The sequence below is a fragment of the Cricetulus griseus genome, chromosome 4, assembly GCF_003668045.3.
Source record: "Cricetulus griseus strain 17A/GY chromosome 4, alternate assembly CriGri-PICRH-1.0, whole genome shotgun sequence".
In the NCBI taxonomy this organism is placed as follows: Eukaryota; Metazoa; Chordata; class Mammalia; order Rodentia; family Cricetidae; genus Cricetulus; species Cricetulus griseus.
The window spans coordinates 185,019,339-185,038,333 of NC_048597.1; the positions used below are offsets into that span (position 1 = coordinate 185,019,339).

The 18,995-nt window shown below is 40.2% G+C and overlaps 1 protein-coding gene across 2 annotated transcripts in view; it reads right to left on the reverse strand.

Annotated features, from left to right (window-relative positions):
• The window catches only part of Unc13c (unc-13 homolog C), a 401,427-nt gene that overhangs the window by 159,671 nt on the left and 222,761 nt on the right, over positions 1-18,995 (reverse strand). For both annotated transcript variants that reach the window (XM_035444481.1, XM_035444480.1), the window contains one exon: positions 18,178-18,306. In XM_035444481.1, coding sequence (XP_035300372.1) covers positions 18,178-18,306 — 129 coding nt within the window. The remainder of the gene's footprint in view (positions 1-18,177; positions 18,307-18,995) is intronic.

The following is an 18,995-nucleotide window of genomic DNA, read 5'->3' on the forward strand; positions in this document are numbered from 1 at the left end:
TTCTCAGTGCTGCCTAGCAGTTCTTGGCTGATCCCACAGGAAGGAACATCCACCTTGTTTTCTACTGCACTTCAGTCCTGGAAATAGCCATACAGCCAGCATCTACCGTGACTTCTGTATCATCCTGAGATCATTTACAAAGGTTCATCCAGGGCCATGTAGGATCAGAAAAGCTAGAAAACTAGACCTTATTAGTTCAATGTTTTGAAGAGAGTCTTTAACACTTTTCTTCCTATAGTTAAAAATTGCTGAAAACAGTAGAAAACAGTCATATTTTATTTACCAAAACACAAAGAGGCAGATGAAGGTATCTTTCAATAGAACAATTGGGCATTTTGAGAGCTGTTGATGAACAGTAGCATTAGAAATTTCCATTAGAGAATATTTTTGACTTCCTGTATTCAAACCCACATAAGTAAGACCTTATATAGTTAATAGTGTATTGCTCCTGTACAAAATGGGGAAAAAATCAAGTTTGATATTTCCAGGCCAATATAGTTGGTAACTTCTATAATTACCAACATGGTAACCAAACAAATTCAACATGAGTTTCAAAGTTGATAGCACAGCTAAAATTGCCAAAAAGTCAAATTATATATATCTACACATTTACATACACACACATATATACACACATACATATTAACATAAGAACACCAATAGAAGCAGTATGTCGTGCACCGATAGCAAAAGCTGCTCTTTGAAGTTTGGCAGACATTTGAACAAAATTGTAGAGACATTGAACATACTCCTAGTGAAAAAGTGAAAACTAGAATCGTAGAAAACAACAACTTTGTTACTGTCATGGTATCCAGTATCACTTTTTTGTTCTTTCCTCACTCATCACCTGGAAAGAAACCATCCTGAGGATGTTATTAAAATAGCTCTCATCAGCACTGGCTAAGGCAAGTCTTCCTGTAATATCTTAAAGCGCCCTAAGCAGAGTCTCCTTTGAAAGACAGTCCTGTTGCCCTTTATTCTCTCTTTTTGCCTTTAGCATGATCATTACTGTTCTTACTTAGGCCACTTTCACCTTTGATCTACCTACATCGAAGGTTCTTGCTGCTATTAATCTTTGATGCATTGTCAAGGATGCTTTCCTCATTGCCTGCATTTTACTGACACATGCTAAGTTACTGAAGCTCTGCCCATGAATGGGAGAGAGGTGGGCAGCTATGCTGAATGAAGCAGGAGGCCTGCACTCCCTTTACTGGAGGGTCTTGTTCACACACACGTGAGTAGCCTTAGTAGTCTGTGAGGAAATCTGTTTCCCTTCACCATAAACAAAAAAGTGGCCTCAAGTCTTGGATAGTTAGAGTCAATATTCTGACTCCCCCATCTGTGTCAAAGATGAATTTAAAACCCACACTAGACATGTTTCGGGAAGCTATGAGTCATATCCAGTGCAAGGAATCTTAAAAGAACACCTTTAAATTGTGAAATGATCCTGTATTAGGAACTGCTGTTGGCCAACGCTTTTCTACACCTGAAGCACTGAACGGCTACATCACCATCACCTGGATGCACGATGAAATACAGTGGCTCTTCCTGCCCTTGTGCTGGGCCTGTTAAATCAGAATACATGAAAATATTGCTAGGAACCCGGACTTATCTACACAGCGCTGTTCTCAGAAGTCTTCATGCTCCTAGGGAGAGCCCACTGCTAACTTGTAATTAAATCAGGCAAAAGAGCCCTCGTTTTAAAGAAAATACGTGCTACAATTTCTGTAGAATGCCAGAGTCAGCCAGGCATTTGCTAGATTTTATATTCTGTCATGACAACAAAAGTCTTTGATTTCACCTTTATACCCAACAAGGTTCCAAATATACAAAGGTTGGGGTTTGTTGGAGGAAACAGCACTTCTTGCTATTTATGTGGCAAACCCGCAGATAGAGGCCTGTGTGCTACAATGTTACATCTTTTTACAAAACTTTACCTTTTCAGACTGAGAACAACAAAATGACCAAACAGGCTGCGGAGACGGCTTAGTGGTTAAGAGGACTGGGTCTGCTCTTGCAGAGGGCCCAGGTTCAGATCGCAGCACCCGTATGGTGGCTCAAATGTCTGTTGTGGGAATCCATCGGCCTCTTTTGGCCTCCTAGGGCAATGCCCTTATGTGGTAGACATATATGCAGGCAAAACACTCATACATATAAGATTAAAAATGAGTATCATTTTTAATAAAAGAATTGTCTTAGGGTTTCTACTGCTGTAATGAAACAGGACGACCAAAAGCAACTTGGGGAGTAAAGTGTTTCCTTCACTTACTCTTCATCTTCAAAGGTAGTCTGGGCAGGCACTCAAACAGCACAGGAACTCGGAAGCTGATGCGGCGGCTGTGGAGGAGCATTGCCTACTGACTGGTTTGCTGCTCTTCATGGCTCAGCCTGCTTCCCTATAGGACCCAGGACCACCAGTCCAGGGGTGGCACCACCCACAATGGGCTGGGCTCTCCCACTCCAATTCTTGATTAGGAAAATTTTTTACAGGCCTGTCTACAGCTGGATGTTATAGAGGTAGTTTTTCATTTGATGTTCCCTCCTCTCAGATCTCTAACTTTTGTCAAGTTGACATAAAACTAGTCAGCACAGAAAGGAATGATAGTTGCAAGCACAATAAACTAGAGAAGAACATAGCATAACATGAGAAGAGTTTTACATTTCTGCGATTATGAGCAGGTACAGGTGCCTGAATCGGAGCCTGCTAAGTCATTCCACTGGATCCTACTGGCCTTTGTTACACGAACTGGGAGGGTGGGGAGCACAGAGAGCTAACAACAGTGTCTGCGAATCACAGTTTCCCCTCTGTTACCTGACTTGCAGCCTTATAATCACAGAGAAATGGATACATGGCAAATACATACAGTATCCATTTTTAGTTTCAACATGGAGATTTCCTGTATAGCACTTCATGGAAAAAGGTGTTTCTATGTTGGGTTGTGTCTATGTGCCTGAGAGGTGTGATGAGAACTTTCAAGACACCTGAGGTTTCAAACTTCTCCTTATGTTTTGCTAAATCTCTAGTACTATGAGTTCCATCCCCAGGACTCATGTGGAAGGAGACAACTGATGTAGAAACGCTGGCTCTGGATGTGATGTGCTGTGTATACCCACAAACTCATAACAGCTGTGCTACCTGTGCAAGACCTGTACAAGATCAGGCTGGATAAAATTCCTGCATGGATGGGGAGATGATCTCCAGACCCTACCCTTTACTGAGGGAGCAAGAATTGCTATTCTTTGAGGTTGTGCCACTGACAGGATCCCCATATTTTAGTGGATGCCCCACAGTCATGCAGAAGGGCAGCTCTTACTGGAATTAGTGAATTATTAAAAATAAACAAACACATGGAGGGTGTGTGAGTGAAATTAGAGGAGAAAATTGGCTTAAATGTGATCATATTTCATTATAAAGATGTACGAAATTCTCAAGAATAAAGAAAAATTATGTGAAGAAAAGAGATATTGAAAACATTGCCTTCTGGACATGATATAATGGGTGTGCTCATGAACTCACAACAGCTGTGGCTACCTGTTTGAGACCTGCACAAGATCAAGCCAGACCAAATTCTGGCATAGATGGGGGAGATGATCTCCAGATCTTAGCCCTTGTAAGTGAGGTGGGGAATATAGCTTGGTGGTCCAGCACTTTGTCTAATTTGCATACATCTGTAGGTACCATCCCTAGCATTGCAAAGAATGAAAATAAAAATCATAATTATTTGAAATCATGCATCCTAATAAGCTAGATTTTGTTAATCTGCAATCTACATACATCTCAAACATCATACTCTACACAGTAAATGAATACTTTTATATCACAATTAATATCAATTTAAAATTGGACTAGTAAACTTTGACACATTAATGAAGACCCATTAACTTTTAATAGTTATCGCTCATTTTTTTTAGTATATAAAAGATTTAGTTTACTTGTGTCAGTGAGAACTCTTATACCATGTTGAAAGACTGTCTGAAGAGAAACCTTTCTGAAGGTCACAACCCCAGAAAGCTACAAATAACTGGAGTACCTGCTTGAAACCTATAAATAAAAACCTGACAATATGTCAGGGTGGAAGTCAGAATGATTAACTGGAAGGTGCTATAGTCTGGTTTCCTCAGAAGTGGCCCAAAGCTGAAGGAAAGTGTTGCAATTCAACATGAATTAGCTTGACATAATATCAGGCTGCTGATGTCGGACGTTTTAAACTTGAAAAGGGCTTTAAAGATTTTGGGTCCTATTTTTCTCTATGCCTGGTAAGTCCGAATTATTATCATTATAAAGCATTTCTTGATTCTACACAGTGAACAGAGTTTCCAAAGGTGACATCAGGTAGCAAAGAAAACCACCAGAGCCAGGCTTTTCTGAACTGTAGCTCTGTGTTGCATAGTCACACTGACTTGTGCCAGTCAATGGATTGGGTACAGGGTACAGGGTCACTTCTGACATGCTAAGTATCTGAGTAGCATAAAATGTCACCATATTGCTGCCTTCCCCCCATTTGTGAATAGAACATAGTGGAAGTAATTAATAAATACACTAAAAATGTTAAATGCTTTAAGTGCCAAGGAATGGCTCTATACAGAGGCATGGACAAGCTCCACAAATGACACCATGGATGAGCAGTGTGCTCGTGGAAACAGTTCTCACCCAGTATTTCCCATCACCCTGTGAAGCAGCAGAGGAGGGCATAGTCAATATTAACTGGAGATTCCAGACTAACCGAAGAGTTCAGTGTACCAATGTTTATTTCCTTAAAAATCAGGAAGAACTTACAATGGGAACAAGAAGGGTCCTCACACTGGTGGCTTTCCCCTTTACCTCACTCTCAGCAAAACCCCAGGCCCTTAAAAAAGCACTTGAACTGGCTGTTACTTTTCTGCATTATTTGTCCAACCCTTAGTAAAATAATAAATTAGGGAAATTTTGAGGAAACTTAAAATTGGAAAAGGGAAACTGACAACCAACTTGGTAATGTACCTGCAAATAGACAGGGGCTTGTGTTTCCTTATTCTATGTCTTTACTAGCCAGCAGCATCCTTTTATAGACCATAACATCTTTCTAGAATTTCCTTTGAGAGCTAGGAACTCATTGGGAAAACACAAAATTTGCGCTACAGTATTCCTTTAAAAAATGTAGTGTATTTTAAAATCGTGACAGACTTTGATGACTTCCCATGGGAGGCCTCACCCTCCCTGGGGAGGGGATAGGGGTGGGATGGGGGACTGGTGGGGGGCATGGGAGGATGGGAGAAAAAAACCCAAAAGGTTTGATGACTGTTCTATTCCGAGAGTTATTTTTAGTTTTTAAAAAACATTTTATTCTTAAAAAAATGTGTCTATGTTGTGGTGTTGAGTATGTGATTATGTGTGGGTGTTGGATATTGGGTGGGTGGTTGTGGGTGGGTGGGTTTGCATATGTGCACAGGTACCTCCAGGTATCTTCAGAGGCCAGAAGAGGGCATCTGATGCCCTGGAACTGGAGTTACACTCAGTTGTGGGAGCTGGGAACAGAACTCAAATCCTCTGTAATGGTAATACACACTCTTAACCTTTGAGCCATCTCTCCAGCCTGTCTGGTACATTCTTTCAGTTATGCAACTTATTATTAGTGCTGGAATCATTGCTTAGGAGTTTAGTGTCTCATGGGTAATAGTGACCTGGAGGACCAATCTATCACCAGTATGGTTTGGAAATGGACCTCATGCTGGGTCATAGTATAGAAGCATAAAAGAAGGAGTTAGCAAAGGTACGATTGTCTGATAACAAAATAAACAAATTAACCTTATCCCAAGTAACTGCAGTTCAACCCTGGCAGTGTCCAAATGAAATTAAAAAGGGATGTTGAATCATTCAACAGGTGCCTACTCAGATTTTTTTCCGCTAACAGAACCTCAACAACTACAACAGCAACAACAAGTGTGTCAATCTCCTTACAGAGGTAAAAACACAGGAGTGTTCAAATTTGTTTGTGGTGGTGACTAGAGAAAACTTACTCTTTCACTTCCTTTGCAGTTCTGGAGGGTCTTTTCATGCACACATGAGCTAATCCCTCCTTAACAGAATCAATTCTAATGTTTTCCCTTAATTAACAGTCATGAACAGTTTCACCATTGCTTAAGAGAACAATGCCATGCTAATGAGCTCATTCTTTTATATGAGATGGATTCTGAAGCTTAATAATGATAGAGAGGATAATCCTAAAGTTAACATTTACTGAGCATCAATTCTGTCTCAGACTGAAACAAGAGCCTCACATGCGTATCAGCCCCTCTCCACAACTGTGTATCTAATTATCTGGGTCTATTCTGCAGAACAAGGGCCAACTCTCCTTCCTTGAATGGAACCTCTGCACATCTATAAATACCGAGGACTGAGAAGGCACTCCATCTACAGTTATGAAGAAGATGAATGTGGGTTAGATTTTAGCATCACTATGGTGGGGGAGGGAGGAATAAGCTTAGACGTGGAAAAGTTGAATAAGGTACTTAGGTCCCAGGGTTTTAGGCCCATGGTAAACCATGGCCTAAAATGCAGGCCAGTCAGGAAAACTGACTATAGGAAATGCTAGAAGTCCCTTCACAGAAGGGGAGATTTGATTTGGTTACAGAAAGACAATTGGTTTCTTAAGACATTCTTTAAGAGAAGGGAAGAGAAAGAAGACAATCCAACTTCCACCACAGCAAAGTGGGCAATTCATCAGACCTTGGAACAATCCATAATGTTGTACATGACACGGTGCCCCAGTGTCACCCATGCCTCAACACAAGGTGAAGTCTCAACAGTAAGAAAGCATAGGTTAATATTCACCCAAATGCAAGGCCAGGATCATGGTGAGCAAGGCAAACTCCCTTGACAACAGATCTTGGGCTTGGCTATGCACTCACACTGCTCAGAATTTTAGCCTGGTAGACTTTAGTCCTGCCATTCCAGTTGAAGAACATTTTTTTTATTTATTTATTTTTTATATTCTGCGCAGTCTGAGTGTCATCTGCTGCTTTGAGCTCCAGAGCTGTGTTTCCTAATGCAGTGCCACCAGCCACTAGTCAAATGTAGTTATTCGAATTAAACAGGATTTTAGAAATATTCATTCTTTCACTTTTCCTAGTGTTGATTCAAGTGTTCACTAGCTGAAGTTGCCCAGTGGCCATGGCATTTGGCAAGGCCGAGGTACATTTTCTCCAGGATCATGCGTGATTCCATTGCATGTACCTGAGTTGAGTCAGTGCACCTTGTAAGGATAGGTGCCCTGATTTTAACTGGGACTTGCACTTGAAGGGACTCCAGGATGAGGGCAATGGTAAGAGCAAGCTTTGTAAATGTGCTACTTGTTGAGTCGTTTGCATCCTTACTCTAGAAGCTGAACTGTCAAAGATTTAATCTTCATGAATTCCACCTCTTGGCTACTGAGCAGATACCATATGTAAGGCACTATATGAACAATGGTAGGAAAAAGATTTTTCAAAGAAAAGCAGACTTAAATGCTTGCTCTAGACAAACACCTGTCAACATAACAGGTAAGCTGAGGAGTTCCATAAAACATACAGTAACATGAGCAAAGTAACAGTAATTTAAAGTACAAAAATAACATCATGAAGAAGAACAAAATACCACACAGAGTTGGGGAAATTACTCACTGTTACATCTATCAGGCAGTTGTTATGGGAAAGGTGTTACATTGAGCTTAGGGATAGGCAAGGTTGAGACCTATGAGCATTGTAGTGGAAGAACTTTCTGGATTGCTCAGACTCTAAAGTGTGTGAGGCTTAGCTTGGCTGGTTGTCTGTTTCTTTCTGTTCTGACAGGTTCTGAGAAGCAATTGTAATATAAATGGACATGAATGCATAAACAGTAATGCCAATAACAGGTAAGCTGTACATAATTCAACTTTGGAAACTGTAGGGTCATATTCCCCTCCTCCTGAGGTTTGTTGATGGGCATTGAAATTTCCATTAAAAAAATACAGCTGGGAGAGCCAAGAACCCAGGGTCCAGCTGGGCCTCATGGAGTCCGTGCCCTGCTCTATCCCAACAGGGACATTAGAGTCTTACATCTACTAGGTGGTCAGGCATATTTTAATCACCCAGGCAAGAGACATCTAAGCATATTTTAAATCTGAATAGACATTTCTCAGAAAAACAAGAACGATGTCTTCTATGGATTTTCTGTCAGGGTATATAGGAGCACTCAGGCCTGTTGCTGTAACAAAACACACAGTGCTTACATGATATTTAGGAGAAAGGTCAGCAAGAAGCTTCTCCTTCCCTCACTGTGTCAGATCCCTTTCTTCTAGGCAGCCCTGATTTTTCTCTATTATAACCAATATCCTGAGACAAACATGTATGACATTATTTAATAGATACCAGTTCATCATTTAACTCACTACATCAAATATGTATCTCAACAAAAACCACTGTCAGGCCCAGTGAGATGTCTCAACAGGTAAAGACATTTGCTGTGAAGCCTGACAACTTGAATTCAGCCCAGGGACCCACACAGTGGAAGGAGAGAACAGATTCCTAGAAGTTGTCTTCTGATCTTCATATGTGCCTCGTGGTGTTCATGAACCTACACCTCCCATAGATAGATAAAATGTTTAATTCAATGTATACAGGATACAGGATATACAGATATGCAATTCCTTGCGTGAGTGTGTGTATTCTTGTGACATAAATAAATAAAATGCTTTTGGACAAAGATGGCTTTTCATCCCGGGGATTTGAAATTGGGCTAGAAGAGTAAATCTCAGGCAAAATATAAAGCAGGATTAAAATCTATCTCAGTAAAGCCATGAGGGAAACCACGGGGAAATCTCGAGGAGGTGGCATCAGCGTGCTAAGCTGCTGGCCTCTTTGTGACTTTCCTCGGTGGCATGGAAGAAAATCCGCTGCCCATAGGGTGGAAATGCAGTATCGAAGCAGCACATACGGCCTCAGCAGCTGATTCTGAACAGCAACATGACTACAACAAGCCAGACGCTTTTCAAATCAAATTAAAGCCCTTTGTATCTGGGAAAGAGATGCTTAGTCTTAAAGGGAGTCATTAATAAAATAGGGACTGGAATGACCTAGTTGGGTAGTACTGAAAATTGTCTGCATTGGAACAATGACATAAATCACAAAGTCCCCCATCATACTACAAAAATCTGTAAAATCACTTAATTCCATGTATCTCAAGGATGGGCAATTGTGCCTCTTCCAAAACTCAGGATATTCTACTAGTGAGGAAGATGAGTGGTTCAAGCACCAAGTCCCCAGGAAAAACACAGTGTAAGCAGGGAATTCTCAAGGACATTTCCATTGTCTTCCCAAAATGGGTTAATTCTGGAGTAGGGATTTTCCCTGGGATTGGCCAATGGGATGCCTAGGTAGGGAATTTATCCTGTGAAGACTAAGTAGAAAGACTTGGACACTTCTGTCACAAAGTTCAAACCTCCCAGGAGTCAGGGCTGATGTGGAAAATCACAAGTTAACATGGTCATTGATCTAGTTCAGTTTCCTATGGCAGGCACAGAATATCTTGCAAATATAAGATAAATAAATGTGGGTAAATAAAAAGGAAATTTTCAAAGTGGTGATGATGGACTAATAGGTATCTACCTATCTCCAAAATCATTGGGATACATGGTGTGTGTGTGTGTGTGTGTGTGTGTGTGTGTGTGTGTGTGTGTATGTTTCTATATGTATACTTGTAAATTTCTATATCTTAACTGTATCTGAAAAGGTTAATCCTAGATTTTCTTTTTCTCTATTTTGAGACTGGATTTCCCTCTGTAGCCCTGGATGTCCTGGAACTCACTCTGTAAAACAGGCTGGCTTCAAACCCACAGAGATCTGCCTGCCTCTGCCTCCTGAGTGCTGGGGTTAAAGGTGTGGGACACTGCTGCTTGCTAATCTTAGGTTTTATATAGCTAAATAAAATCTTGTATGTATATAAGATATAAAGTCAATGTGAAAATATCCAGGAGATCAAAGGTGACTCATGGGAGCGGGTAAAGTGATAGAAGGGCAGGGTATAGGGAGTATGCCCAATGTACACTACAAACTTGTATGTAAATTACATAAATAATTCTAGTGGCTGGATAGATGGCTCAGGGGTTAAGAGGATGTGAAGAACTGAGTTCAGTTCCCAGCACTCACATCAGGCAGCTTGTAACTGCGGGTTAACTCCAGCTCCTGGGGTTCTGAAACCTGCTTCTGGCCTTTACAGGCACTGTACTGAATTATGCATACATATACACATACACATAAATAATTATATATACATATATACATTTTAAGGCCACTGAAGAAGGGAAGTCTCGCCCAACACAGAATGGATTATAGCAGAGAAACATATTCCCTCCTAGGTACCATGGAACGGAAGACAGTTCTAAGTATACCATGAGCAAGAACTATGAAGAGGAAGCATGCATGATTCAGAGTGCACTCTACATCCAATGAAGTCAGAAAGAGACTGAAGGCGATCCACGGTGGTGTTTTGAGCTTCTGCAGACCTGAGACAGGCTGCTAGCTCTCTGAAAAAGAACTTTTCTGGAGAGTGAAGGTGAGGAAATTCAAAAGGATGCTAACTGGAGTCCTTGCAGTCCAATTTGTGCTATGTCCCTGGGCACAGTGCTAGTATCAATGTGTGTCACAGAGGAGTCTGCACGGTAGTTACAACTCAGTTGAACTGTATTGCTGTCCAGTGGCACTAGCTCTCTTATGCTACAGCTAGACTCATTCATGGTTTCCTACTCCATGTAACTAACTATCCGTCAGTGTGAATCTTCACATCGGATAAGTGTGTTATTAGCATTTTCTAGACACCAATTCCATTGACAAAGGTCTGTGAAGCAACTTAATGAGAGCATACAGTAAGTATAACCAGGCGTGTGTCTCTTTCCTGGTGGATAGGCATGAAACAAATAGAGGACCACATTTTCCACCAAAGTTTGTAGTGTGTGCTTCAGATTCGTATGGGCTTAGTCCCATTCGAAGTGTTATTAAACTGAAATCTTATTGTCCTTCACTGAAAGCATGAAGTGCCATCAGCTCAATCAAATTACAAAAGCCCCTGACACTTGATACTGAATTGAATTGGAAATTGTAGAGAATGTTGCTAAACCCCGCAGGCCCCCTCTGTCTAGGGCCAGAGGGCTCTCAGTACAATTACAAATAAACACGACTTTTGTATTAAAAATTGAACTATTTTCATGCAATTCAATTTTTCTTTTCATTTTAGGTAATTTTTTTTTTCTAGTGACGGCTTGGGTAGCCCACATAATTTACTCTTGTCTGTTACATCACTAACGGATAATGTGCCCTGTCTGGAGTCTTGAACAACAAAGATACATTGTGTTCATTTCTCCCAGGGATCCCAATTCTTTTTAGTTTCTATTGTATCAGTTAAGCAAAAGGCCCCTGTTCTCTCTTTGACAGTATCACTGACAGCGAAGGTCAGGCTGGCGTTCCTAATTAGCATTAAGACATAAAGCATCTGTGCCTAGTGGACATAATTTCAGCCCAAATATAAAAGAAAACATTAACTTTAACTTGCCACAACACAGACATATGATTCTTTTTGGATTTTTAAAATATCCTCAAAATAGCTTATTTTCACTTCCATAAATACCCATAGTTGCCAAGGTTCCCCAAACTGAAACTCACTGTCTCAGAGTTGAAATGCTATGTTCTGCATACATTAGCATGCCCCAATTCACACTACAGAGCTCTGACATAGTTTTGTAAATGAATTATTTGAGAAAGAATAAATCATCTAAATCGGGTTCTATTAGGACCCGTAATGGAGGAAGATCACCCGAATAGCCTGTGAGCTGCTCTCCGTGCTCCAAATCTTGCCCTTCCAATTAAGTCTCTCCTGCTGTCAGCTCCATCTTTACAAATGGGAATCTGGTCACGCAAAACTCCAATTTGAAATTCCTAGAGGCTCCACAGTTCTTTCAGGACAAATCCTAACTACTTAACCCGGCTTCCTACACCTCTGCTTCACCTCTTGGCCTGATCTGTCAGGCGAAGGGACGCCATCTTGTAGTCAACAAAGAATTCACAGCTCTGTAACTTGAGACAGACGAATTGGAACACCTTAGTTCATGGTCATCTCAGCTTTGAGATTGCTATTAGCTGCCCAGATGTGCTTTCTGGGTGCATCACAAGTCTGAGACGATGCAGAGATTTCTTGCTAACACTCTGTCTGTGCTTAGCCACCAGCCATTCACAATATATCCGGATAAGGGGAAAGGGACAAGATCTCCTGAGCAAATTGGGAGCAGGGGGGTGGGGGGGGAGGTAGCTAGGAGAATGAGAAGGGGAGAAGAGGAGGGGTGAGGAGGACATAAGGGAGCAGAAAGGTTGTATAGGGGAAGAAAAAAATAGTTGGCTCTTTCCCCTTTAAAAAGGGTAAGTTTAGAATTGAGAAAGCCACTTTATTTCTATTGCTGAGCTTTACAACTATTTTCAAGTTTAATATTTCATGAAACCAATTTATAGAAAGGCCTTCAGGATGGTGGAAGAAAACAAGAACACCTTTCCACAGTTCTCCGGGCTATATTTTAGGATGGATGGAAGACAAAGCAGAAATGCTGTTTGTTGATTTAATTCTCTTCTATAATTCATGCTTTTGTTTTCAAACTTTCAATGAAACATTATGTTAAGGCAATGTTTCCAACACACTCCATACCAGAATAATTTCTAGGTGAGTCAGATATTCAAGCATTAAGAAGGCTTACATGCATACACTGCAGGAAGAGAAATGTGACCAGGTTTTAAAAATAATCTTACAGTGGGGATGGCAGTTCTCACCATGACACAACTTCTAAATAAGTTATGTTGATACAGCTGATAAGCATAAAATTATAAAACACTCCAATAAATATAATGTAAAGAAATTCTAATTACAGCTCTTATCAGAACAAAGATCCAATTTCTTCACTGTAGAGCAAAATCCCACTGATCAAAAATGTGATAAACGTTGATCAAGTATTGGAGTTTTAACACATGAAACATGTTAAACCATCAATAATAAGATAAATACCTATAAAATCCCATCTGTGGTTTGAATTTTCCACATATATCAAATTAAGAAAAATCAGGACAAATGCTAGGTAATGTGCTAAAGTACATTCATACATTGGAGCTAAAATCTAATGAGGAAGCATTAAGAGGCAGCGCTTTTAGGACAGTGATCAAGCTGAGGCAGCCTGAACCCTCGTAAATGAGACAGTGTTCTTAGGAATGGAGCAGACACAGCCCTGCTCCTCTGCCAGGAGAGGCACAAAAAGAAGGTGAATCCTGGGGAGGAGGAGTCGCACCGGACACTGAACCTGCTAGGGTCACAATCTGGGCTTTCTCAGCCTCCAGAATGACAGGAAATAAAACTGTTTGGCTTATTAATCATGCCATCTATTTTTTAGAGCCATGCAGATGGGCTGAGGTAGAACTGAGGTAGCTTTGGTAGAATTCTATATGGCCACTCTATAGATAAAAGACCCCGGTATAGATTACTGCAGTGTCTAAGATACTTCTTTGGAGGGTAATTTCCTGGTATCTTTTAAAGTTGGAAAATCTGTTTCCCATTAATCAAATACATCTCTTAAGAATTCTAAGAATTACACTTTCTTTTACAAGTTACAAAATTATATGTATTATATATAGTTATATATAATATATGTGTGATATATAATATATAAGATATTTCCAGCATTGTGTTAAATAATGTGACATGGAATAATTTGAATTTCCATCAACAGGGGCAAGTTTAATAAACTGTGAAGTGTCCGTTCAGTGCCATGAAATATAAGAATACTCTTATGCATTAATTATGAGACCACCTCAAAGTCATAGAAAATGAAACAAGGCTCAGTACAATATTTCATAGTATAACACCATTTGTATGAGCTAGGGAGCTGTATATACAAATATAAGATGTCTATTTAAGTGTAATCTTTTTGAAAGGGTACACAGGAAATGATAAATATTGTTATAATCTCGAGATTTTACTTTTATTTTAAAGTATGTATGTTTGTTGTAGGTGCAATGTGAATGCAGTCTGCAGAGCTTAGGAGAGGACCTCTGATCCCCTGGAGTGGACTTACAGGTGGTTTGGGGCCTCCCTATATTACTGCTGGGAATTGAACTCCCGTCCTCTGCAAGAGCAGTAAGTGCTCTTAAGCGTTGAGCCACCTCTCCAGCCCCTATTGTGATAATTTTATGCAAAACTTTGGGGGTTTTCATGTCTGCTTTCCTTGAGTGGAGATTTCCCTGTCCATGAGGATGGTAGTTTGACTCACACAACCTTGCTTCTGTGTCCAGTTATAAAAGGGATCTGTGCCAGAAGCTAAGCCACTGGAGAGGAGAGGGCAGCAAGGCACATTTGCACAAGTGTCGATCTTGCTAGCACTCTGGTGCCAAGCTTAATTACAGAATACATTTCAGTGCTTCCAAATACCTGAAGATTCACTGCGAGCAGATGGGGAGTAACAACCTTCACGATCCAGAGGGAGCCACGTGGGCCCAGAAAACTGGATTTTGTGTGTTGTAAATGTTACCCCTGTAGAACTAACCAGGAAGTGCTATGGCACTGAACCAAAGTTTCCCGGTTGATGCCTGTTACTGTCAAGTTCCATCCCTAATTTTAATTCAAGAACCAAGCAGGTGCTGCAGGATGAGTCACAGGATGACCTCCTGGGCACCTGTGGGCAAGGCAACTCACAAGCACTACCTTATTTAGCTCTCAAAGCAACTCTACTGCAAGTGTAATTAACATTATCCCCTCTTAATAAACAAAGAAATCAAAGCTTAGAGGGATTTGTCCAAGACTCGGTTGCTTCCAGATGATGAGAACTTCAATTTGAGTTCAAACGGGTCTCATTTCAAAGCTTTAGCACTTCCTAGGCTATCTCTAGTGCTAGCCAAATCAGTGTTGAATAAGGGAAGGTAACCTGCTCTCATCTAAGTCTCATGGAAGACACCTGCAAAACGAAGAAAAAGATGGTCAAGAACCTGCATCTTACAGATGCATCCTAATCCTACATCCAACAAGTTGGTACCCTTCAGGAATTCTGTAGACTGGCTGAGTGTTTGACATTCTGCCCTGAATCACTCTGTAGAACTAGAGGTAAAGGCAAAAAACTGGGCGGGAGCCTGTGACATTCAAAATCCTTGGAGGCAAAGTGCTGTGACAAAAATCTCAAAGGGAAACAGCCAGTGAGAAGAGAGAAAGTAGGTAAAGATGGTGACTGGCCACTTAGAATAGACAGTGTTTTAAGAAGAATAGAGTGGCCAAGGGTATCAAATGCTTCGGGGAAACTAAGTCAAGTTAGAGGACTGAATGGTTTAGGCCATGTCTGTGTGATTGGTAACACAGTGAAGATAGTTTTGGTAGGTTGTGAGTAACTTGAATCCAATCACAGGGGTCAGCTTGATAGGTAGGACCTCCCAAGCTGTGACATTTTAAAAGGATTTGAATGACGTGTATGTCTGTATGTCTATTCATCCTGTGGATGTAATGCTCAAGGAGGCTGGAAGAGGGCATTGGCTCCCCTGGAACTGGAATTAAAGATGTCTGAGAATAACTATGCTTTGCAAGAGTAACAAGTGCTCTCAAGCACCAAGCCCTCTTCCCAGCCCCCACACTGCAGTCTCGATGAAGGTACTACTAAGATTTATTCATTTTCTGCATTTAATCCCAGTCTTTCCAGAGACATGCTTCCAGCAGCAGCTGTAGTAAAGTAACCTTTTCCCATGACCCAGGGTCCAGCGACCCTTCCTTTTATGTATTTTAGCACTATACCATGTGTTTCCTTCCATGGAATTTGACACTCTTTTAGTTATTGGTGTAATTATGGCTTCCCTGTGCATCCCCCCTGCTATAAGTCCATGATAATGGTGACTGTGTTTGTCTTATTTATTTGTCCCCCCCTTTTTTTAAAGTATCTGGTACATAACAAAAGCCAAAAAGTTAATTATTGTATATCTGTGAATTTACTTAAACACTTCCTTAAACACTTCCCTACATAGGATGAAACCTCAGAAGCAATTTTCCTATGTAATTTAGATGGCTTTTCCTTGTCCATCTTTACCATCCCCTGCTTAAAAAGTCAAACAGGAAACAAAGACAGTATCTAAAAGATAGTTTGTTTGTTTATTTTAAAGAAAGCACTATAGCAAGATGCATTTTCAATAAGAGGTTTTAGGAATGGTAAGGAAACAGAACAGAGCCATAGAGAGCCATGTAGAATATTTGAGAAAAAACAAATGGCCACAAGGAAATTAGAGAAAGGGACCAACTCATTTCTTCCTGAGATTCTATTATCCTTTGGTTTTCTAAAGGATATATGCAGAGATCAGAGCAAGGAATACTGCAGTCTACCCAACTCTGCTAGTCACAAATTACAGTGTGGATAGACTCCACTTACAGGTCATAACCAAACTAGGCATATACTTGGTAGGACATTTGATAATTTGTTGCATGTTTATCTTAGGCCTTCTCTTCAACACTGTTCTGAAGAAGGGATCTTTAGAAGAAATCTGGCACTAAGTATATAAGACTTTTCTAAGAAAGTGTGTCTAGCATTGACTCTACATTTATCTATGCAATACAATCAAGTCTTTCATGTCACTATTTCTGCTTATAGATTAAAAAGACATATATATATATATATATATATAATATATATATATATATATATATATTTCAAGCCAATTAAGGCAACAGTATCCATAGCTGCTGGAAGGTTTTAAATGGTAACTTTTAGAATAAAACATATCACACTTAACCATGCAGGACTCCTTCAATTGGCTCCAAGCTTGTAATAACATCATTTCAAATTTCACATTTGCCTTTCAACTTAGGTCTGTGTTTTAACAAAATTACCATAGGAAGAGTCTTTTGTTGGCTTCTATGCTGTGTGTTTTTAAACATTTGTCATTATTGATGCTTCTACACTGATTTCTGATTTTCTAGGTGCTTGGCAGAATGTCTTGGTTTTCCAACCTGATTCTGAAGTAGACAGGAAAGGCATTCTGTCTATTTCAGAGAGGAGAAACCTGGAATGTGGGTCTGCCCCACCAATTCTAATGTTAAGCATCAGACCACACATTGAAATCGATCTTAAGGTTTTAACTTTATACATTTACAAACAAGAATCATAACTGTGGCTCCTGCCAGTCTCAGAATGCCTGCAATGTGACACGCTATGCTGTGCATGGGTAATTCATTGGTGGGAAACAACTATAAAATGCCACCTTCTCTGGTGGTAGGTGGTAGTCTGAGACACCAAATTATTTTTCCCGTGACCTTAATTTCTCAGGCAAATGTTTGACAATAACACTGTTGTAATATCTATATTTTTTAGTTCTGTAAAAGAATTACATAAAGGGTCTTCTCATTTCTGGGAAGGTGGAGAGAGGAGTCTAAGGCTTAGAGAGTAATATGGAAGAGGACACTTTTGAAGGAGACTTTTTAAAGATATATAATGCAGCTATTTCCATAATTGAATATTTTCCCCTCCTTCCTTTCCTTGCTTTGGAGGCACAAAGTCACATGTAACCCAAATTAGCCTTGGACATACTATGTAGTTAAGGATGACCTTGAACTGTTGACATTACTGCCTCTACCTTCCAACTGTCTGGATTATAGGTGTGAGCCACCTTGTTAGGTTTATGGAGTGTTGGGGATCAAACCCATGACTTTGAGCATGGTAGGCAAGCGGCCTACCAACTGAGCTACATCCTCAGCCACAGCACCTGAATTTTCAATGGGAGCTTCGTTTTGTTTTCTCTAGAAGTTTACTAAAAGTAGCAGAAGAAAAACAGAGACGAGTAGAATACATTTCCACTTAATGTCATATTGGCCTAATGTCAGGTTTCCCTCAAAGGAATTTCTACCGACTCTGTGAACTGGAGCAAGACATTTAATTCTTCCAAAAGCAATTATGCACCTGAAAAACAGGAACGATAATATCTGCCTTTGCCACACAAAGCTATTGTGAAGAATGAATTAGCTCAAACATGGGGAAATGATGTTCAAATGTGAAGACGCCAGGTGGGAATTCTCAAACCTGTGGTTAATGTGAAATTAAATGAGCATACTTCTCCATTTTCTGCTATTCTAAATGTATTGAAACAGACATCAGAAACAGAATGACAGTGATCATAAAGCCCCACATCTCTTCTTACCGGATCTATTAGCTGAGAATAGAGTTCGTGGCAATTGTCGAAGATATACTTGTATGTAGAATCCAGACAGGCCCTGACACAGTCCTTCACTACTGCACTGGCCTTTGGTGGGCTCTGCAGCTCCAGAACCTGACAGACAAATCATTTTCTTAGACACAGTAGAATGTTACAAACCCATGAAACCATTTAAATTATATTCAAGTACTCTGTAAGACTGTTTTTAAAACACGGCCAGAGAAATCTTTTAAGTAAGGTGTGTGAGATAGCTAAGTGGGTAAGGGAGCTAGTTGCCTAGCTTGATGACTTGAGTTTAATCCCTGGAACCCACACCATGGAATAATACAAAAGACAACCGAGTCCTCAAGTTGCCCTCTAACCTCCAAACATGTGCCCACCTTACCCCTTAATAAATGAACATAAAATATTTTACAAAAGGAGTGTGAATATATAATATGTATTTATAGTACACACACACACACACACACACACACACACAGAGCTTTCTGAGATAGTAATCTCCTGAAAATATTCATGGTTGTAAACATCCAAGTAGAAGCATGTCACATGACCAGGAACAACCTTTTTTCAGTTCCACTTCATCAACTGACAAATGCAAAGCATTAGTTCTGAAAACATACATACAGACTGAACAGCATTATACAGACTGAACAGGTTATATTTAGGAATACACACACACACACACACACACACACACACACACACACACACACACTCACAAAAAAGAAAGAGGCCATGACTTTGAAAGTGAGCAGGAAGGGAAGAGGGAGGGTTCAGAGGGAAAAAAAGGGAAAGGAGAT